General features: G+C 36.1%; 1 protein-coding gene across 1 annotated transcript in view; it reads right to left on the bottom strand.

Annotated features, from left to right (window-relative positions):
- The window catches only part of LOC122810589 (paired box protein Pax-6-like), a 152,827-nt gene extending 133,904 nt beyond the window's left edge, over nucleotides 1-18,923 (bottom strand). The window contains exon 1 of the mRNA XM_044082166.1: nucleotides 18,749-18,923. Coding sequence (XP_043938101.1) covers nucleotides 18,749-18,923 — 175 coding nt within the window. The remainder of the gene's footprint in view (nucleotides 1-18,748) is intronic.
- Nucleotides 18,924-24,657: the final 5,734 nt, after the last annotated feature.

The following is a 24,657-nucleotide window of genomic DNA, read 5'->3' as shown; positions in this document are numbered from 1 at the left end:
GGTGGCAACTTATTCCATAGGCTGGGAATGCACTGAGTTAGGAACCTGTCCCTCTAGTGACTCTTGTTTATTTGTTGATGAAGGTTTAGAACACTAGTGTAGATATTTGTTGAGACACAGATTTTGTAGAGAAATAGGAGGTCAGATAGGATCTGGTCTTTCTTGTTTCATAAAGTGTGACACAGGTCACATTGGAGCAACCAGATGGCTACTGAGCTTAAAGAGAGTCATACTAATCTACAGGGATAGTTGAATGGCTTATTTTTTTCATATTATTTGTTAGAAATCACTGGGGCTTTCCAGCTATACACTATGCTTATATTTGTGCATACCAAAAGGACATTATATTTGATAATAGGTCTAATACGGGAAGAGTACAATGGTAGAATGACTTCTTTGGATCTTGATACTCCCTTGGAAAATAACTGGACCAGCTAGAAGGATTTCCAGACTATGGTGGGAACATGATGACTGAGTATGAAAGAGTGGCTGTTCTCTAAGCTTCAGGCACAAATTCTGTGGATAGGCTGAGATATTGCACTTTAAGTTGAGACTTGGATAGTGCGGCACTGATGAAAATACAGCCTATTGTATTATCTGGCATCACTGAAGCATTATTTTCAGCTTCTGACAGAGACATTCAGACTTGTTCCATGGTAATTTCAGGGTAACTGCATTTCCAGGAATAGCAGAAGCAACAAAGCTAGCACTATCAACAAATCCCAATCTGACAGAGCCACACATTCCAGGGATCTAAACCTTGTCATCACAATGAAAAAAACATGCTGGAGGGATAAGTTCCTGACCCAGAGACTCCCCAGAGTCTGGAATAGACTGCCCATACATGTCAAGCAGAGTGCCTCTTTGGCCTTCTTCAAAAGGAACCTTGATGATTGGCTGGGAGATAGGAAATTCACCCCAGGGATCATGTTGGTTGCCCTGCTGGACAGGGGTCCAGGGAAGTAAATACTGTGGAAGAAATAGCCAGGGAATTGTTATGGCAAGGCTTGTATAGGCCCTAGGGCTAATAGCCTAGTACCAACCTATGAACCTAAATCAATCTGCTAATATATTCGCTATATCCTTGGGATCAGAATTTATGATGCTATTATGGATGAGCTCAGTGCATTGCTGGACAGCATTGCTTAATTTCCTGACATAACTAAAGAAAAATTTGTAGTTTCCTTTGGCATTTGTATCAACCTTAGGCTCATACTCTGGTTTACATTTTCTAATACTGCTTTTAAGTTCCTTATTAGTATGTTTCAGTATAATACTAATGTAAAGATGGGGATTTCTTACTTTTCATAATTTTCTTTTGTTGTTAAATAGTTTATAAATACAGGAGTTGCACCAAAAAGATTAATTCTTTTATTTATATTATATTTAGGGCAGATGGGTACTGAATGATTTTAGGTGCTAGTAAAATTCAAAGGTATGTACAACAGCCCTTTTAGTTGTATCCATTTGCAAGGAATTATTGGGAATTTTGTGTAGGTTTAATAAAAGCTGAAGTAGGGCTGCCTTGGAGAAGTCCCTAAAGACATTTTCATTTGGTGGAGGGGTGGTAGCACTAGGCCCGACATAGAAGATGACTGATTTGTGAACAGATTTAAATAGGGATGCTGATGTGCAGGGTGAGTTACAAGTGAGGGCTAGGCTGGTAAGGACTAGGTCAAGGATATTACTATATTAGAGCCTCTAGTGTTTAGTTTCACAATTTGCTCCATCACATTTGTATTAATAAAGTCTGTTGACACTGGTACATCCATGAAATTTTTCTTGTCAGTAAAGTCAAAATACAGAGATATCAAAATGAAGTGCCAGTCTTTTATGTCAACCTTCTTGGCTTGTTTTCTATTAGGTTTAAATTTTTCATTTGAGAAAAGTAAAACTTCACTATCTTTCTGATGGATACAGAAAAATAGCTTTGCAAAGTACATGAGTAGCTTAACAGAAAACAGTTTTGGGCATGACTACATAATAAGTGCCCTGAGAAAATTCTTGTGAGAAAACGATCATCACACCAATTGCATTACTATTAAAATAAAGACTTTGTGTCTTGGGATGTATATGTCTGGTCAAATATATCTGCAAACTGCATTTTCTGTTAATAAGCTTTGTACCAAGGAGGTCTGGTACCTCCTTGAAACCCGAACTTAGTTACTTCTCAGTTGGGAGGGTTAATAAAGGAGGCATTGTTCCTCCATTATGAGCTGTACCAATAGAAAAACAATGTGTGGATATAGCTGAAGTGGCATGCAATGTGAACTTCTTTAGTTATTTTATCTATTTTAGGGGTAGGTATGTAAATAATAGAACCCAAAAGAATGGTCAGTACTGAGGAATAAAGGACCATGCATGTCCCATTTCAGGGCTGTTGCCCACAGACTGGGAAAGACATGAAAGAAGAACAATTGTGCAAGGGACAGAGAACTTCACCCGACAAGGGATGATGGTGCTAAAAGATGAAATAGAACGTTACCTCAGGGTGCCTGGACTTTAAAACTGGGATCAAAAAAGGGTCAGTAAAACAACAGAAAAAAAAATACAAATGGAGATGAAAAGAATGAAGAGGTGAAGGAAAATGAGATAAGCATGAGAAAAAGGGAATGTAAGCAGTTAGCAGGATGAAAGGATGGAAACGATACTGACCAATGCAAGAAAAACAGGAAAGAAAATTAGTGAGGTACAGGCATTCATGACAACAACGAATACATGCATATTGAGGTGATGAATAGCACAACAAATACTTTAAGTAGGGGTGTAGTCAAAAGATTCAGATTTATATTCCAAGCTTCCATGTTGTTTCCCAAAACAACTGAAATTTTCCCTCTGGCATTTATCCTAAATATGTAATGAGAGATGCAACATGTATCCTAAAATTTAGTAAAATTTAATCACTAGAATCCTTAACTTGGACAGCTAGTAATATAGCAAAAATTCATCAACATGGACCACTCGTGTTACCTTATTTGCTGACTCACTCATATCCTTTTTTGCATTTGAAAATGTGTCATTCAGGCCTTTGAGTATGTACACTCAAAATGAAGTTTATTGTTACTGTTTTATAAAAATGATGCTATTTAAAAATAAGTTGCACAGTATAGCTTACATGACATCTCCCTAACTGTTCCCCTGCATAGGAGAAAGAGATATGGGATTACAGGATTTTTAAATAAAACATCTAGGTGAAAGAGTGAGGTTGGTGTAATAGTTATGTGATGGAATATACTGAATATGAGGTTTTAGAGGAAGATGAGGAGGAACAAGCAATACTGGGAGGAAAGAGGAAGAGAAAAACATTCCACTTGGTGCTGGATAGTCAGTGGAATAGGAGGAAATGAAAGGGGAAATCTGATGAATAGACTCCCAAATGGGACTGTACCCTGATTAAGATTCAAAAAAAGAAAGTTGTTACTCAGATATTTTAGCATTCCAGATACAAACTGTAGCATTCCAGTATCAATAGCTGGAAGGATAAAAGAAAGAAAGTAACTAACTGATTGGAGAACTTTCAACATCAAACATAAGAATTTGCTGGTGAGAGCAAGATACTGGATATTGTATTATGCAAATCACACAATACAGAGGGAGTTAAGGTGAAGGCTTATGTAAGCAAATAAAAAAGTGCTACAATGTGGCTAACTATAAGGATTGATGTTGTAAGGCAGAAAAAATAGTATGAAACTGAGAAGAAGTGCAAAGTAGAATAAAACCACAGAGCTCCAACATTAATGAGAAAAGATGGATAGGCAAAAGGTGAACAAACTGGGGGATTACTAAGTTCCCTCATATCTTGATGTAAACATCTCTAGACCTGTGCTGTAATGCAAAATGTGCATCAAAGTTCTGAAATTATATCTCTAATGTGCATTACTAGTGACCCTTTTGGGACATAGTAGCCACTTGCCCTTAGAATTTTACCCTTACCTGTGAACCAGCAGTAGTTCCATTCAGTCCTTGGAGAGCTTACTGAGTAGCAATGCAGGAGTCACAGCTCCTGTGCTAAGCCCTCACTGCACTGGTACCTGCTATAGACTATGTAGACAGGAAACACACAACCCAAACCAGCTGGCTGAAAATTATTTGAGAAGACTCAGAGTGATTGAAAGCCCTGCTCCACATGTAGTGAGGCTATACTCCAAACAAAAATATGTCCATTTTTAAAGTCATTAGTGTCCCTAATCACTTTGTGCCTTTTCTGTTGAAACATTATACCGAGGGGCCTACGTGTGTTCACTATGCCCAGTCAGGGCAGGGACTATCCTGAGCTACTGGCTCAATGGCAGCGCTTGAATATGGAGGTGAGTCAGAGTTATTTGAAGCTGCTCATTGACTTTTTTAAGCCTGAAGAGGCTAAATTAACTAAAGAAATCAGTGACAAGCAACGTACATTATTTAATGAATTTCCAACTGAAACAGTTATACCTCTTTTTGAAAACATGCTAGACAGCATTTCAGCCTTTGAAAGAAAACTCTTTCAACAGAAAAGGCACAAAGTGATTAGGGACACTAATGACTTTAAAAATGGACATATTTTTGTTTGGACCAGGTTCAACTCGAATGAAATGACCAGGCCTTCTATAGATAATCTTGGTTTCATGAAACAGCATGATAACACTGTTAGGACTGTTGCCAATAATATGAATACCCCAGAAACAGGAAGTATTTCAAATTGTACAGCACCAATAATTAATGTGAATGTTTGTCAGACTGATACTACTGATGTAGAAAAATTTGTTAATATTGAGAAACACAGTAGTGCCGTATCTTCTGATTTTGTTAATGATTCCACAGATGTCATACACCTAGTACATGCTGCTACTACAGATAGCATTCATTTATATCCTGATGTTAATATAATTAGCACTATATCTAATCAAAATCTGGAGAAATCTAAATCTTTATCCTTAGATAATGGGCCAGTGGTGAGACCCAAGACTGCCTTTACACTTTCAGCCCCCACTCCCACCCCCAGTACACTCCCACAGTTGTCTTTTCCCCTGCCAGTGAGAACAGAGAAAAACACGTATCGTTCTCGATCCATGAGCAGGGGCAGACAGAAGAGGAAGCTGTCGGAGGAGTATGCACCCCAGAAGACGTTGAGGAAAATGTGGACGGGCAAACGTTAGTCCACAATATTTCTCATCTTACATTAACTGCGGATGAATACCGATTGTTGGACAAAGGATTAAATTTTATTCCCAGAAGTCAGAGTCAGTTGACAGATACTGTTTTAGACTTAAAGTTATTTTGCAGGAGTGTTATGTTGAATTACATGCTTAAAGATACCACTCATAGAGACACTGGGTTTAGATTCAAAAATCTTAGTGAATACACACCTATTAACCACCCCTTAGTTGAGGCATATATGAGGCTCACTGAGGAGGAGTTATATAGTTATTATGAGAACAGAGTTATTAATAAACGCTATCTCAGAAGAGACAACCTTACATACAGAGAAAGAGCCAGCCTGAAGAAATTGCAGAATAATTCTGACATCATTATCAGACCTGCAGACAAAGGTGGGAAGGTAGTGGTTATGGATACCTCTGATTACATTGTACGGATGACATCTATGTTAAGTGATGATTTTTATGTAAAAACCACATCACAGAATGTAGAATTAACTATCAGATATGTGCATGACACTATACAAGATATATTCATGGGGAAGTTAATAGACAAGGACCTATATGAGTACCTTGTAATCCATCATCCCATGATACCTACTATACATGGTCTTCCGAAAATACATAAGAATTTAGCCAACCCACCCATGAGACCGATAGTGTCAGGTCGAGGCTGGGTGACCGAGCACTTATCTGTTTATGTAGAAAAGCATCTTAGACAAGTGTTAAACTTAAACAGAATTGTCTTAAAAGATTCCAAACAGTTTTTGCTGGATTTATATGACTGTGTCAAAGATATGAGGATTACATTTGAATATTTTTTTGTAACGTTTGACATTCAATCTTTATTCACAGTCATACCGAATAGTATAGGGTTATCATATGTCACTGATTACCTAAGGGAGCACAGCAATTACACCCCTGTGAATATTGATTTGATAACTTGTTTTCTTGAGTTGGTCTTGGAACACAACCTTTTTACATTTAATGATTGTGTATATAAACAAAAAGATGGCGTAGCTATGGGCACTCCATGTGCCAACAGCTACGCCAATATGTATTTGGCTTACTGGGAAGAACATGTTTTATTCAAAGAAGAATTATTTCAACAGCATGTAGTTTTTTATCGTCGTTTTGTTGATGATTTATTTGTTTTGTGGAGAGGCACCTTGGAACAATTAGAAACATTCTTTATAACCATGAATGGTCTTACCACTTGTCTTAAATTTACTATGAAACACTCACAGTATAGAATAGATTTCCTAGATAAGTACATAGAGAGGACTGATGAGAATAATATCAACACAGGTGTATTTCGGAAGAGTTGCTACAGCAACAACCTACTTGCTAGATCGAGTATGCACCCTCCCCAAGTCTTCAAAAATATAATTAGAGGACAAGCTATCAGAGCCTCGAGGCTCAATCCGCTTGATTCTGGGTTTGAGACAGAATTGAATGATCTTAGAAATAGACTGTCTCTTAGAGGCTATAGTAACAAAGAAGTTAACAGACACCTTTGTGATGTCTCAGAATTAAGATCTACCAAAGGTTTACCATACTTTGGACCGATTGAGCCAGTATACTCGTCAGTTGTTAACACTAGCATCACACAAGGCCTCAAATTTCCGACTTATTATTCCTCTGACTTTTTTGAACTCAGAGAGGTAATAGGTAAACATTGGGAAATATTATGCACAGATGACGATATCAAAAGTATAGTAGGAGACAAACCAAGATTCCTCTATAAGAACAAGAACAATTTGAAAAGGAGACTTTGTCACACTATCCACAGTGGTATTAATATAAGAGATGGTTATACCCAACCATGTGGGCGTTGCAATTTTTGTTGCTACATAGATAGTACACCTATATATACATCCAGATAATGGGAAGTATTACCAAACATCTGTTACAGCGGATTGTATGACATCACATGTTATTTATTTAGCTAGATGCCAACTTTGCACTTCTTTCTATGTTGGCAAAACTAATCGCCCCCTCAGGGATCGGATGAGGGAACATATATATCACATGAGGAAGGGTAACACACAAAATGCCTTGGCCAAGCATATCATTATGACTAACGCACAACATACATTTTCTTTCAAAGCGTTGGAAGTGATACATGCCAATCCGAGAGGGGGTGACATTAGAACATATACTGAAGGGAAAGAAACAGAATGGATAATAACATTGAAAGCGGACAAAGGTTCAGGTTTAAATGAGAGAGCCTCAATTAGACCTAGGCTGAGGCAAAGGAGAAATGTTTAACAAAAGTGTATGATAATCAGTGTCCTGTCCCTTGTATATTCCCTTCACCATATGCATTTTTTCCCATTAGTTGTTTAGTTTATATATACTTTTTGTATTACAAACAACACAGGGCAGTATGTGTCATCTTTATCCTATCAGTTGTTTAGTTTGTATACTTTTTTGTACTATAAACAACATAGGTCAATATGTGTTATCTTTGCACAGTTTCATACATATTTTTATATATTTTAGTTTACTAGTTTATGCATATTTTATGCATTCATTTTTTAACATGAAGATTTTTTAACAATGACATATATACATATGGTCTTTTTACAGTTTTTACAGTTTTAGTTGTGTGCCTTATTCTATGTCTATGTTTGATAAGTATATGCATCGCATGAATGCTTTAAATCCTTCAAGAACCTTGCCCTTTGAAATGTTAATGGGTTATACATTGTTCATCCAATGATTATTGACTGCTATAGTATTTAATGCAGTGAGTTTAATGTTGATTTGTCCTTGATCTGATGAAGCAGTAATGCGAAAGCGCTTATCTGATGTTATTTTTTGAATAAATAGTGATTTCACTCACTTTTTCTGTGCCTCGTTGGATTATACTACTTTGAATTACAGCACCTGCTAACGCTGGGGATTTTGTTACGTTTTTGTTGATTGATTCTATAGGTCAGTTGCAATAACTACTTTAATTGTAATTCTTTGTGGAGGCACTTAGTTAAGTCATGGTCCAAAAGACAATCTTCATACAAATCTGTCTATAGGCTACTTTAATACCTGTAGTCTCACCAACAAATGGTCATGAATTGAATCTTGGATAATCCTAAACAACTGAAACCAAACAGAGATCATAAAAGTCGGGTTAAAAGACATCACCTGGCTACCACCATACTTAGAAAACAACTATACCATCTTTACAGACAAAAAATGTAACAGTACATGTGACTAGGAAGAGATTATGCTTAGGAACCATACAAAGTTATACATAGATGTTATTTATATTCTACCACCATCATCCTTACACTTAATAGAAATCCCACTGAACACTATTTAGGGCCAAACCCTGCAACATAGACAAATTATCATAGGTAACCTAACCTTAGACTGGAAGGATCAGCAAAAACAACAACTAAACAGAATGATCTCAGCAAACAACCTTAACCAAGGTATTGCCAAAGACCCAGAACTAATCTGCAAACAAAATATTCATCAATCTTAGACATTGATCAAACAAATCTTCATGACAAAATAAAAAGCCTAGGATTTCAACCTAACACAGTTAGTGACCACAACCAAATATTAAATTCCTGGTACTTAAAACTTCAGAAAGCATCCCTCCAAAATAATCTGATAAATTGTTCAGAAGATATCCTGACATCTGAACTGCAACACATGGAGAGGAATCCAGTCTATAGCTGCACTGACCCTCCATCTTTTCTGTAAGTTTTTTACAATCTGTTCTATCCCTCACTTTCAAACTTCTAAACACAGGTTGCTGTCTACCACTAAGGAACAGGTCACTTAAGCAGTGGTGGTGCAGCGGTAGTGTTGTTCCTCACAGCAAGAGGTTCTCCCATTCGATTCTCGGCTGGAGTGCCTTCTGTGTGGAGTCTGCATGTCCTCCCCATGGTAGAGTGGCATTCGAAAGACATGCGTAGAATGGGTGTGCCTTCGCTAAAGGTTGGGTATCGAGCTGACACCTCGGCACCCATAAAAAAGTCTACTGCCAATCATTAGCGGACCGGAGTTACGCTGTGGCGACCCCTAACCCGCAAAAGCCGAAAGGAGATCTACTAAGGAACAGGTCACTTAAAGAAAAGACACATTCACTCAGAAACATCATCTCACCACAGCTTGTAAGACACCTCCCCCTGAAACTAAATATAATGGAAAATGCCTTTACAAAAATTAACCTGTCAACTAGAAAAATATGAGATGACACAAAACAGCAAAAACATACACTATTTTATGAAAACCTAAAAATCACCTTACTACAAGAATACATCTGCATACGCTGCAGGGATATCAGCTAATGTGCTTTCAACTCTATATTATATATTACACATCATACGATATGTCTTCCTGACTAAATCTTTGTTAAACCTAACTAGAACAAATACTAACTAAACTGTATGCAGTAGTTCACAGTTCCTGTGCTTTCACTTATATAAACCTTCTGCAGATAGTAACAACCTGCTACATTTGTATATAGTTTTCTGCATAAGAGTATGAGATTTATTATATAAAATTTAACTTGGCTCTAGACTGGGTATGTAAATGTATTTTCTGATACTCTACTTATTAGTTATTCTGGTAGCTGCATTCCTTATAGAATTATTGTGAGACTTTGTTATTATCTATTGTACAACTAGACTGCAGTTAGGATGCAATCATTTATTTTATGTTGCTCTACTTATCAAATTATTACCAAAATTATACTGTGTTTGAATTGCTTTGATGTACAGTTATATTACCCCAAACTGTACTGTTTTTGAATTGTTTTGCTAATATAGCTATACTTCCACATTGAACTGACTGACTATGCTTTGCCATGGAGCCTGGGTCGTTACTAAAAATAGTCTAAGGACCAACTCATCTACACAGTTAACAAAAATAAATAAATACAACCATTTAAATGGTCATATGTAAGAAGGTGGTGAGAACTTGGTTGGAAAGGAAAGCCCAAAAATATTATAAATCTAGTGCAACTGAAAGAAAGAGTAAAACTGAAGGGCAATGCTTCAGCAAAAAAGGAAGAAGGCGGACATTGAAAAAGTAGCATATGAAAAGGCTAGGAAAATAAGAATCCAGAAAAGTTTAAAGACAAATGCTAAATATACAAAAAAGGTCTGATTAAATTCACTAAGGAAGGGAAGAACAGCTTACTTGGGTGTGTGGGTAAAAGCAAAAGAGGGACATGAGAACGTAATGAATTAAAGGAAGAGGTTGGTGTACCAGGATGAAAGAGAATGGCATGAGTTTCAAATGAGTTGGTTCCATCTAGATTCATAAAATAGAAGGGGACAGAGTAACTGAATGTGATGAGAAAAGTGATAAAAGGGAGCAGATAGATGGGCAGGGAAATCCTCCTTACACCCCCCTTTCTCTGTCTCCTTGCACTCTCCTTTACTTGCTCTTCATTTCACCGCATCCCTCCTCACTCCTCCTGCCTTTCCATAGTTCAAACTTTTCCTCTTCATTTATCTACGGTTAGTACTCCCACAATAATACATATGACAACAACTTCCTGTATGCATTGGTTGCCATAGAAATGTACTGTATTCACTCCAACAGAATTCTACCATTGTGCAAGGATCTTATTATCCTAGATAATTCATTATAACTGTATATATTTATGGGAGCTCTATATGAATTTAACTAAGGCTCCATTGCTTCATTCCTGATTATATGTATTTTTACAAAAGTTATGTTTGTTTTTCAGTTTATGTATGAAAGGAAATACTAAAGTAGAGCACAAATGCAGCAGCCCAGTCCAACAGAATGTTTGGCTGCATATCAAGTAGAGGAAACAGAAAGAACAAAGAGGTCAAACTCCTTTTCTGGAGATCAGTTGTGGGCCTCAAATATGCACACCATACAGGTCATGCAAGGAGAAAGACATAACATACAAACACCATTCAGACAATGCAGGGCAAAAGGCATTACATATGAAAACCATGCAGGAAGAAAAACATTAGGCCATACAGGGAAATAAACAATACATAAAATAAAACATACAGGTCATGCAGACCATGCAAGCCATGCAAGGAGAATGACCTTACATTTAATGACCAAACAGATAACATAGACCAAAAAAATAAAGGCAAACAAGTAGATGAAAAGGATGGAGAAATTAACATAGTAGATAAACTACAAATGATGGTGTTCTAGTCCTTCGATACTAAAATAGAATGGAGGAAAATGAGAGAAGTCCACAAAATCATTAGGTGGACATACAAAGCAGTTGGGCGAGACAAAAGAAAGGGAGCTAGGATAAGAGATGGTGCACTTTTCGAGTAAAGGGCTGAGACTTCAGTATGGACATGAGGAAATATTATTTCCTAGAAAAGGTGGGGAACAAATGTAAAGGGCTACCAGAATGGCTGGTGCAGAGCAATTCACCAGAAGTATTTAAAACTACATGGGGTAGGTAAAGCAAAGGGTTCAGTCAGGGAGAACATCTGTGTTATGCTGACTGCTGTAATACACAGACTAGGTAGACAATTCATCTGTATCTGTATGGAATATGTCTACATAAGCAGTGTATGAAATTATCAAAGGAAAGAGGGCACTGCCTTTTGTATCCATTCAGTAGTGGTACTGGCTTGATGTATAGTAGCCCTTTGCCACATCTTTCACTATTATAATATCTCTAGCGTCTCTCACCAGTCATTTCTTTTCTTTGATACAGCTCTACAGTGATTTCAGTAATCCTCCTTGTTAGCTGTACAGCTATTTTCATCTCCTTCCTGAGTTCAGTGTCATCTGTCACTTAGTGAGGCCCCATTCTCCAAACCCCTACCCTTTCTTCTGAAGATACCCCTGTACTTCATCCTACTTTCCTTTACTGGAATCTAAGTATCTTTTTATCCATCCAATTTCTCAGTCCCTTCTTTCTTCCTGTACTTGTTCAGCATAGCTGTCTGCAGTTGGATTCTAATTTGCTTAAACTTTATTATTTTTGTAGCACTTCTCTGGACTCCATGCACTAGTATTCTCACTTTCAGATATGCCCTCCAGACATGCACATGATACTTCACTCAACAGAGCTCTGTTTAGTGGAATTACATCCTCTGACTCCCATTAAACAATTTACATACAGATGCAGCCAATTACCATGGTTTCTTTAGGCACCATGATTTTGTAGTGGGAAATGTAGTTCATCCTAAGCTTAATTAATAAGTCTAGGTCCTTCTGCTCCTCCTCATCCTTCTCCTCCTCGAACAAGCCTACTGTGGACTTTCACTTCTTGGTTGATCATCTTGGTATGCTTTATTCCAAGGTATATAACCTTGCCTTGGTTAGCACTGAATTCAAACTGATCCCCTAAAAGATTTGTTGTTGACCACACAGACACACACACACACACACACACACACACACACACACACACACACACACAATTCAAAGTTTCCCCAGCTAAGGTAAAACATTTAAAAATGGACATGCTAGCTGCTTAACTCATATTTAGTATCAAATATCTAAATACTGAGCAATATGTAAATGATCCCCAAGGCTCTCTACTGGTCAAGGGAATTTAGTTGGTACTTATCCCTTATTATGACCCATTACATGTTCTGCTTTAACAAATATGTGACTAACATCTTCAGTCTTTGTGTCAGCCTATACATTTTTGTCTCTCATCATCAATTCTTGTGGCAAAAACTGAAAAAACTTGCTGAAATGCAGAAATGCAGATAAGCACAAAAATATATCTTGTCTAGACTGAGCTTACCTCAGTCATAAAATTAATTCAGTCCAAATTGGCAGGAACACCCCTTTCTGAAGCCATGCTGCTTCTGATCTAGTAAGTCATCCAACTTCTAAAACCCTACTAGTTTGTCAGTGAATATCTTCTCTATCAGCTTCCCAAGTACATATGTCAGGTGCAGTGGCCCATAACTGTCTGCACTTTATGTATACCTTTTTATAACTTGAGAATATTTTCCACTCTCTCTTGACAGTAAATCGCCCTTGTGACAACTGGCAAGCAGAATGGCCTTGTCACTAGCCTCAGCAGAATCTTCTGACAAGATCCTGGGTGGCAGATCATGAGGACCATAAGCCTTGTTCTATATGAAATTTAATTACTGCAACTACAGCTATTTTCATAACATCTCCTTCTCCAATCTATAGCACCTGTAGTGAAACCACTAGAGAATTTGTTGAGTACAACTGCATTGTCACGTGCTATTTACTGCACCTTAATTCCCGTAACACAATGTCAGATTTATTTTTCTTCCTTTCAATGACATTCCTATTTCAACTTTCATGGTCTCATCTTATAATGTATTTTCCACAACATTGACAACACACTCTTAAGAGACGACCCAGTTGTTCGAGACTTGGAAACTTATGTGGGCAGTGAACTCACTTTTGACTAGCATGTGTTTATTGTAAGAAATTCCTTCTATATTGAACAGCTTAGAGACCAAGGGATTGTGTTTAGATCTAGGGATGTCAATGTATCCCTTTAGTCAGCCCACATTAGGCAAATCAAATGCCATACTAAAAAGATTCAAGGCCTAAACAACATCCATAAAGTATAAAATAATAAAGTATTCTTTTAGTAAGGTATCGCTGGGGGCATTCTAGTTGTTGCATGTGTCTGGACAGATACATGCCAAAGGGGCATTATATTCAATGACTGGCCTAATGAGGGCTGACTAAAGGGGAACAATGACATCCCTAGATCTAGTATCTAGATCTGTACTACAAATGGACAAATGCAGGTCCTAAATATTTTATCCCATATATGGGTAACGTCAGATTATCTATGTTATGATCCCAGTTATTCTCATTAAGGGTAATATATAATTATCGACCATAGGATAGGTAAACTAAAGCAACCAAAGTACCATAACCTGCTGGAAAAAACAGACTGCCACATGTAAAATAAACAATTTATTAAGCGCTTTCATCCACAAAAAAGTGAACTTCATCAGAACAAATTTCCAAAGCCTCTCCCATTTTTTTTATAGTATACCATATCAATCAATTAAATAATTACAACAATAAATGAATAATTCAATTATGTTAAAGCACAGTGGGCTGTAAAATGAACTCGCTTATGTAACAATAAAATTTCACTTGCACTTACTATAAACTTTTTTCTAAAACTATTAAATTCTAAAAAAAAAATTACAAATACCAGTAATTGCAAATACATATCTGCCATCTATCCACATATTTAAAAAAACAAAACAGTGCCCTTAATTGACTAACTGGGACCTGTGTTTCAAAATAGGTAAAATAAAGATCTGATCATTAATCCCTGGTCCCTTGGATGCATTGCCAGATTGTTTCCTTTTCTTCCAATAACATTTTCACATCACCTCCTCTCAGGTTAATGTTGACTTGATCTAAAATACCAAAATGGAACCCAGTGCATGCAGGGCTGGATGTTAAATATTTATACAATGCTTTATTTTCACACTTTTATTTATATCATATAGATGTTTATAAATACAACATCTTAAAGCCCTATCTGTTTTACGTAAAATGTGGGACAATCAAGGCACTTACCCAAATAGCCCACCCTTTTGGTCAAACAATTACCACCCTAAAAAAAATCCTACTTTTAATTATATTTTCCAAAACCATAGTCTCCACATCTAATATATAGGAACATTGTGTACAGGACCCACACTTACTAGTCTTCTTACCCTTACCCACATTGGCTGATGTAATATTGGTAGGTCCCTCAAACCTTGCCTTAAAATTAAGCCCTTTTCTATAAACAAAAGTGGGACCTGAGCACAGAGTCTCATAAATTCTGGGTTCCACCTTAGAATGTTTCAATTTTTATTGAAAGTTTCCTTCACCATACCAAGATGTGTACTGTACTATAAAATAATGGTCCTCTCAAAATTTCCCTTATCCATCAATTCCTTCTGGGTAATAAGGTGCTATCCAATAGAGGTTTATATCTATAACCACATTGTGAGATAACCAATTATTTCATTTCCTGTATACGAGAAATGGGGTAACCCCTTTCCAAAAACATATTACCTATAAGATTCATCTCATTACACACATCCTCATATGTAGACGTCATTCTAGCAGCTCTAATCATCTGTCCTTTGACTATACTTTTTTCTGTTTAAAAGGATGATAACTGGAAAACTCTAAGTAAGGATTATTAAAGGTGGGTTTCCTATATATATATATATATATATATATATATATATATATATATATATATATATATATATGACCTGAAACCACTCTCAGTATGTTTAATGAAGGTATCTAAAAAACATACCCTCAAAACTATGGTCATATATAAACTTGAAAAAAGGGGTGGTCTGATATAAATAATCCATAAAACATTCAATATCATGCTTTGTGCCCCCCCCCCACAAAATAAATATATTGTCCAAAATCCTAAGATAAAAGTGAATACTTTCCTTAAAAGGGCAGTTGAAGACATATGAATCTTCCCAATCCAATAGCACCAGGTTTGCAAAAATTGGGGCACAAGACAGACCCATAGACACCCTCTTAACTTGCTTATAATATTCCCCTTCGAAAATTATAAAGTTGTTATCTAAAATCAGACTCCTAAATTCAATAATAAGGCTGACTGTATCATTATCAAAACCAGAGACTCCAGTAATACTGTTATAAAACATATCTAAACCCAGATCCTTGGGGATAAATGTATACAAATCAACTATATCCACTGTCAAAAAAATCATTATTCCAAATATCATTTTTTAAACGGCTCAAAAAATCACAAGAACCAATAAGCAAGTGATCCACTCTCGAATAGATGGGTTTAAGCCATCTATCTATAATAACCCCAAAAGAGTACATTTTAGATAGACCCCCTGAAACAATAAGGTGAAAGGGTGCGTTCTCTACTCAATTATGTATTTTAGGAATACCAAAAATGGTGGCCATAACAGGTTTTCCACCCTTAGGAATCCATAAGTAAACCTATCTATTCTCCCATCAATAAGATACTCCTCAATATATGAGTCAACTCACTGATAAACAATATTAATTTCATTGAGGGAAACTGGGGAGTAAGTATCCGTATCAGCTAAAATACCCAACATAATATGACAGAAGTCCAAAGTGTAATACAGGACCATTCCTCCCCCTTTATCTGGTTTCATTATCCTAATAGCCTCATCATTGCTGAACTTTTGCGGAAGGCCATATTCTGCCTTATTCAAACTGAACCAAGGTCACTTACTATTATAAAGCTGGACCTGTAACTGATAAAGATCTTCAATAACAGCTTCCTCAACCACAGATAAAATAGGGTGTAAAGGTGGATTAAAAATACTCCTTCTAAGCTGGTTAACTGCATCAAACCCTAAAGGAAAATCCCCTTTATTAAAATATAATGCCAAATTTAATTTTCTGAAGTATAATTTAGTCTCAATCAAGGTGTCAATTAAATTAAATGTCTTGGTGGAGATAAACTTTGTTCCCCTTACTAAACAGTAAAATTGTTACTTACTAATACTATGGTTAGTATAGTTATATATATGAAACCCCTCCTATGAATACGCATACTTGTCATTAACCATCACTTCAGGTTTATTTCATGTTTGCTACTTGGTTCTCCCCCTGATAATACTAGTAATCCTGATACAGATTTTCCTGACCTGGGTCCATTGGGTACCTGCCAAAATAATTGTACCCTCTCTAATTCCGTTTGGAAAAATTTGATGAGTAGTTTATTTGTCTCGACTGCCTTTTGTTCTTAATCTCTGAGGGCTTCTGCACTCTATTATATCCATCATAATTTCAATTTTTACCATTATACTTGTATTTATTCCATGCGTACACCTTAGGAACCTATCTTCCTACTTTTCTTTGCATTTAATTTAATACATTTTTTACTTAATATATCAAACTGTTTAGTATAAAACAATTCCCATTGTGCAAACAATAAATCACCCCTAATGTCCCCATCAATTTTCTCCGCTGCATTAAACAACAAACTAATTTTCATATCATTGTGCTTAATCAACAATTTCATAAAATCAAAGCCACATTTATAAAAAAAACAAAGAACATTCATTGACCACACCATCATCAATGTCTAACCCCAAGGACATCTTAAAGAAAATCAGGCCCTTAGGTACAATCTGTAACTCCATGCATCTATTAAGATAAGCATTTTCATAAGATGAGTAAAGCCAATCTATAACCAAATGTGACAGGCTATTTTGAGCACAAAAAGGGAAATTAGCTATGCTTAAAATGACCAACAATGGCAGCTAGACTAGTACTTACCTATGAACCTATAACAATCATAAGAGCTAGGAGAAATATACCCTATTTTTATGCAGGGTTGTTCCCCTACAAAACCATATCTAAAATAATCCCATTCAAGGCTGAGTGATAATTGCTTTAAAGGGGCTATTCAGAGGAGAACTTACATTGGATGCCTGATAGAATTCCCCCCACCTCTGTGGCTAGTGATCCTTAAAAGGAGGATACCCTCTTTTCCGATAAACTGTCCTTCCACGCTAGTGAATGACACATCATCTCCGCAGTCATCTATCAGTTTAGGCTTTATGATTAATAACTCTGCTCTGCCTTGTATCTCAGCTGTTAACTGACCAAAGAAGTGAACAAATGGTTGTGTCTGCAGACAAGTGTCAGTCCTTCCATGCAGGATATATTCCAAATGATCAACAGACTTGACATTGATGAAACAAGTACATGACTAGCAGTCAGTTGCAGATTATACTGCACCCTGTTCCATGCCACTATATACAGTTTGATTATTTCCATCTTATTTTGTTATTATAAAGGAGATATATTGATAGGATTGTACCACCTTTGTACATATATTGTAATCCAAGATTGCCTTCATTTGTACTCTCTTCTTTATAATCTACTGTGTGACTTCATTCCTCCACCAGCCTTGTAAACCTGATTTATTAGCCCTCCACAATTTCTTCTTTAATCATCCCATCTTTCTTTGTATTATCAAATCACTGCCCTTAGTTTAAGCCCACCCATCTATCGACTAAATAGATGCCCTGCATTATTGTTGTAAGACATCCTTTCAAATGGTCACCCTTACCTATACCCATATTACCATTACACTACCTTACACTGCACTTTGAAATTGTTACAAGTTGCACCCCCTCATTCACTTTCAGATAAAAAATTATATCAGTTGTGATGCAAAGCTCAAAGACCACATTTCATCAAAAATGTTAGGAGGGTTGTTTTTTCCAGTTGTTATAGAAGTTCACATTAAACAACTAAGCCTTCAAGTGCTGCACTTTAGTGCATAGGAATGCAGATTGCAGTAACTGCTGTGCATAGATTTCACTGCACATGAAATACTGCCTTCTTCCAATTCTACACTTCTGTATTATCTTTCTGTCCATGTCTTTTTCTATCACCTATTTCATTATTCTTAGTTTTTTTTTATTGTCTTTAGTTTATTGTTTGTCTTTCCTTCTTTTTTCTGTCCTTTTCTTCCCTGTCTCACCCTTTTTTACTGTTTAATTTTAGCTCTTTCCATCTTCCTTCATTCAGAAAGAGTATTTGGCAACCCTCTAAAGTGCCCTTTCTTTTTAGCTTATGTAAAAGCAAAGAAAACTGAACATACTTTTTCTGTCCTGCTCTTTTTGTAGTCATACCTTTTTCCAAAGCTTCTATCTGATCTTGTGTAAAAGATGTTCGATTTCTTTGCAGTTTTCTCTTCAGCTGCAGTCGGATATGAGACTCCTCAGAATCCTCACCACTGATTCCACGTTGGCTCTTGTTGACCATTCCACTGTCCAGCTGCTGACAGCTATCTGCAGAAAAATGCATAAACACAGCAATGGACAAAATGTAACTGAAGATGTGAGTAACTAAGCTGTGGAAACTAAACATTTCTGATTTAAACAAAAACAGCGGACAGAAGTGTGTGACATATCATTATATCTTGGTTATCAAATCACATTTCATTCCGAGAAATAGCTAGGACACTACTGCAAATCTACATGGTTTAGCTATATGTCAAATTATGTTTCAGGGTAATTAGCTTTTCTAAAATAGCTAACCTTCAGAATTATTTATGCAGTAAAAGAACACTTTCTCTTATTAAATAATCTGTTACTTTTGTATTTAGTTATAAAGTGCTAGCATTCAAGAAGTTCACATAATGTAATTTAAATTATATTTTCATCTGTCGAATGACACATTCATCTGAAACTGATCATTTTTTTTAAATAATGCTGAATGTATCGTTCTAAACAAATATTCTATCACTATAGTTGCATTTTATATATCAGCAGGTGTCACTTTAGTTGATAAGGTCAGTTCTTAGGTCCATTGTAACTGATAAACTTATATGTAAAGGTGATAAAAGTATACCTAATTTATATATTTTTAAATAAGCATTATTAAAAATGTAAACATGCTAGCAGATGGGGACCAACATGGGAGGGACAATAATATGATCCACCAAATGAAATGGTACGTACTAATTGATGTGCAAACTAACATCAGGCAAGCCAAGACAGGCTAATCAGTGAGATAAAGGACAAAGACAAAGTGAGTAACACTTAAATACAAGGAAGTGTCCTTAGTTATAAGGCTACACAAAAGTGAACAGTGATTCAAGTAATTATGTCATTGTGAATCTGGTCTAAGAGTATAAGGAAAGCACTTGTTTAATGATAGATGATGTTGTAGCCTCAGCTGGTTTGTAAATAGTCCCACTTAATATTATTCTGTAAGAGGGCTGCATGGCTGCAATACAACTGGAAATGTTTAATATTATTCTAACTGCTGTAATTTAGGCAACAATAAGAAAGTTTAATATGTTTTTTTTTTTTTGTTTGATCTAAAGTTTTATGTTCAAAACTATTTCAAAGTAAATCAAATTGCTCATTAAAATTGTTTCCATGAATGTAACTAAAACATTGACGTCATTTTTTTTGTTAAAAAGTCACATATGTGCAAAGCTTCTATGGACCATTCATAACCAATCAAATGTGGAATAACTGAGAAAAGGTCCTCAGCATCGAATGTAACAAATGTTACATCTGTAGTGAGCAAGTCTTTACTAATACTCTTAAGAAAATCCCACAAATCTGTCAACATCGAGGGATATAAAATTCCTTAGCTAATTTGTCTATGTATACACTGAGTGGGTGGGTTTTAAAAACTGGCTGCAGCAATAATGGGGTAAAGTAGGGCATTTAAGAGATTCTTGTTGACCTTGGGAACTCGAATAATTACTGCTTGTATAAGAGGACAAACCTTCAAAAATCTGTAAAGTTCAGGGGGTATGGCTAGTTGTTCGAACTCGCCCAGTAAAATAAGATCAATCGTATGGTCATCAATATTCATCTAATTTTTCAATATTCTACAATATGTCCCATAATTGTTTAACATACCAAACATACTGCTGGTGTACTCGCTACTAATCGTTATGACCAGCTCTCCCTCCCTTCTTTGGTTTTGTAATTCTAATGCTTCTGTCACTAACTAAATCAGTGAGTAGTACTTTTTCATCCTTAGTAAGATTCTAGCAGTGTTATGATTTATGTAATTTCAAAAAGGATAACTCTCACATACATCTTTTCAAACAGAGCAACTGCAGGATGCAGATGGGGGAATGAATGTAATTTTACTTTTAAAATGTATGTGCTTTGATGCATAAGTCTGACAATTAAATTAAACTCTGAGGTTCATTTTGACTTAAGATCAAGAATAAGGTCAAGCCATATCCAAACCATCAATTAGTACAAAGGTAAAACCTCTCCTAAAGATCTTAATATTCTGTTTACTCAGGTGAAGTCAATTGTAATTAAAAGTATTATAACCATCTTTTGAAAACATCATACTACAAATGTCAAGAGAAATATTCTGAGTGGACTCAAAATTAAAGTTCAAAACTTCCTTCCTGTTCTTCTCCCCTCCCCTGACCCTGCTGAGGGTTGTTCTGCTTCCAGGTAGTGCAAAGTGACTGATGAGCTCACTAGAGACACTGTCCCTGCTGGTCAGGCATTCCAATCGCCATAAGGGTGGAAACTGTTTCGAATCCTGGGAAAAAGAAGATGGGTGGGAGGGTGATGCACTATCATCATGAGTCATTTCTTCCACATTTCCTTCTGAAGCAAATATTTTTTTCTGTCCATTAAAATGAAAAATTAGAATAGGATAGTGGATAAGCAGCATGGCGCCCTATTCATACTTATGTGCTAATTCTAATAGTTTTCTTTTATCTTTAGTATTAGTAAGCTACTTGTCAACAGTATACATTATTGGTTATATTCTCCTCTTTTAACACCAAATGTCTTCACAATGACAATTGTGAAAAGTATGCATCTCATTGAAGAAAGATTCAAATATTTTTCTCATTCTCTTTTATAGTCAGTCTCATGAGTCTCAAGCAAAGCTAATAGTTTAGGGAGAATGTCTGGCCCCCCTCAATGCTAACATTAGTGTATTTCTACATTCTTAAACCCTTAGGCACTCATTTCAGAGTAATACATTTCTTCAAATAGCAGTTATCTAGTTGTAAAATTTTGAATTTAAGAATTTTGTGTTCAAATGTCTTAAGAAGTGAATTAAAAGACTCACCTGTTGTACTATAAACTACAAATGAAGGCTCTGTTTCCAACTAAGTTTTTAATTCCATTGTTTGCTGTTGTGAAATAGAATCAGTTGAAATGCTGTTCATTCTTGAAATACCATCCCCATTTGGCTGAAATTGGTCACGTAATCCATTACTTGTACCTACAGAGCAAGTAGAAGACAGGTTGTTAGCTGTATTATCCAGTTTGTGAACTCCCTTTGGGGATGCACAATCAAAATGCACCCTAGACTGATCCACTGGTACTGAGAAAGACAGTTCCTGCTGGTGCATAGAAGGGAATGCTGTTACTGTTGTAGTACTTCCTCAGAGACTGCTTCATCCTTTAGAGAATTTGGTTGCAGGCCCCAGATTATTGTGTTGCAAAGTAGTATAACATTCCTGCTTAAACTGTTTAATAACAGTTCTGTCATTCATTTCTGTGGACCTTTAAAGGTACAAAGTAGGTGAACTCCTCAAGCTTTAGATTTCCTCCAGGCTTCATCCTCCTTCTGTCATCTAATGTTTTATGGCATGTGCGATCCATTGGGAGGCTTTATATTTGGTTCTAATATCTTGTAAGGAAAACATTTATTTAAAAATCCAAGGGGAGTCAAAGCAGTTACATCAAGACTATGGAATGGATGCCGTATACATTCCAGTTAGCTGACTTTATTTCCTGGTTTACCATAGTGACAGTCAGGCATTTAAGACTTTGATACCAGAAAAACCAGAAGGATGTGGTTTCTATGCCACCATGAAATGTTTTGATTCAAGTACCAATATTAACACTGTAGTGTATTCTTTGGATATATGCATACATAAACACATACGCACATACAAATATTTCAAGAACAGGCATTAGTGCCCTTCTAGCTTGCCATATACCAAAACAGTTATTCCCATTAGAAGTGTCCAGGCTGTTATTAAACACATCTAAACTAGTGGTTGCTTTAATTGTAATTTGGTAATATGTTCAATGCATCAGCTGCTCTCTCTCTCATAGAACCAATTAGTACACTTCTTATTCCTATAGAATCTTCTATATAGGTTGTCTGATGATTCTCTACTAGTTTTTGATAACCCCAAACATTCCCAGAGGTAGTTGTCTTTAAATGCCCTATCTATCTGAATAAGATCTCCACTTAAATATCTATACAAGACTATACAAGTTCAGATATTTTAGTCTTTCATAATATCTTAAATTTTTACATCCATGGATGCCCTTGCTATATTTCTGCTGCACTCTTTCCAGTTTACTCATGTTGTTTTTTTCTATGGTTTCCATATTGCTATTCCATACTCAAGTTTGGGTTTAATATTATTAACCAACAATGACTTCATCATTTCTGATTTCCTAGACTTTGTAAATCTTGTTATACAATCTATAGTTCTATAACTATCATTAACCCACTGGTTGAAATGATTAGAAAAACTCAAAGCTGGATCTACCCATATACACGGTTCCTTAAATTAATCAGTCACTGTGTGCTGTATTAAGAATTCACCTTTTAGTTTAAGTCTCCCAAATCTCATATGCTTAGTTTTTGATGTAGTTATCAGCATATTATTCTCCTGTGCCCAAATGGTACATTTAGTCAAGCTCTTTTGCAGACATGCCCTATCTGTAATACATTCAATCAGTTACCCAATTTAAAGTCATCTGCATATAGACTGTAGAACACCTCAGATGAAAGATAGGTCTGAAAGATACAATTTAAACAAGTACTGGCCCTGGACAGAGCCCTGTGGGACACCCTGACTGTAACCAAGAATTTCACCTGCCCATTTGCTGTATGATACCTCCCTTGTCCTATTTGTAAGCCATGCAGCTACCCATCTTATCAAGAGTACATCAATACCTAGTTATACTAATTTATCAATCAGTGTTTTATGTATGACCCTGCCAAATGCTGAAGTAAAATCTATATAAATTACATCACAGCACAATTTTTCATTCACAGCTATTGTATTGTTATAGATCATGTTACATGTGGTAAAAGATCTATTTTCAACATATGCATGCTAATATATGGTTTCAAGTCCAAGCCTTTCCAATTCTGACAATAACCTATCCAGTCTTATATTCTCCATTATTTTTCCACAACGTGAAAGTAGACTTAAGGGTCTATATGACTCTGTGTTTGTTCTACTCCCCTTTCTTTTAACAACAAGTTTAATAAGTGCATGTCTCCAGTCTTGAAGAATCTCCCCATATTTATATGACCTAGTAAATAATAGATATAATGGTATATCTCTTTTTTAATTTCTCCAAATCTTTTGGGTTTCTAATACCATAACGGGAATGGACCAAATTCCTAAGTCAAAGTACAATTAATGTTCATGAAATTAGTATTGTTTCACTCTTTGATATCTGCCAGTAGTCCTCTTTGCAGCACCCACTATGTGCCCAGTAATGACTCCTTTTGCAATTCGTTTGGAGTTACATGTAATGGTAACATATCTAAATATGATTGTAGACTCTTTTTTATAAGACCTGTTGCTCCCACTATTATTAGAACTATCTGGGTATCTTTCTTCCACATTGCTCTTGTTTCTGCCTGCAAATCCTGATATTTTATGACTGTGTCTCTCTGTATGCAGGACACTGTAGTCAGTGGGATTGGCGATTTCAATGATCAGTGCTACTTTTGTTTTCTTTTCCTGGACTACTATATCTGGCTTTCTAGCATCTATCTTTTGAACTGTTGGTAATGGATGATCCCATTTGATGTAGACTTCATCATTTTCTATGATGCTTTGTGGCTCATATTTCCAGTGTTTTTCAGACACTTCAATACCATAATGTTTGCACAATCCCCAGTGCAACAGTCTCGCCACATTATTATGCCTTTCAGTATACAATCCTTCTGCCATTGGTATGTTGCAACCAGCAATGAGGTGTGCAACCATTTCCAATTATGATTTACAAAACATACATTTGTCTGTTTCTTCCAAATGTTCAATGGACTTTGTAAA

The sequence above is a fragment of the Protopterus annectens genome, chromosome 9.part0 (genome assembly GCF_019279795.1).
Source record: "Protopterus annectens isolate FY-2018-M chromosome 9.part0, PAN1.0, whole genome shotgun sequence".
NCBI classification, from domain to species: Eukaryota; Metazoa; Chordata; order Ceratodontiformes; family Protopteridae; genus Protopterus; species Protopterus annectens.
This window is presented reverse-complemented; position numbering and strand designations above follow the sequence as displayed.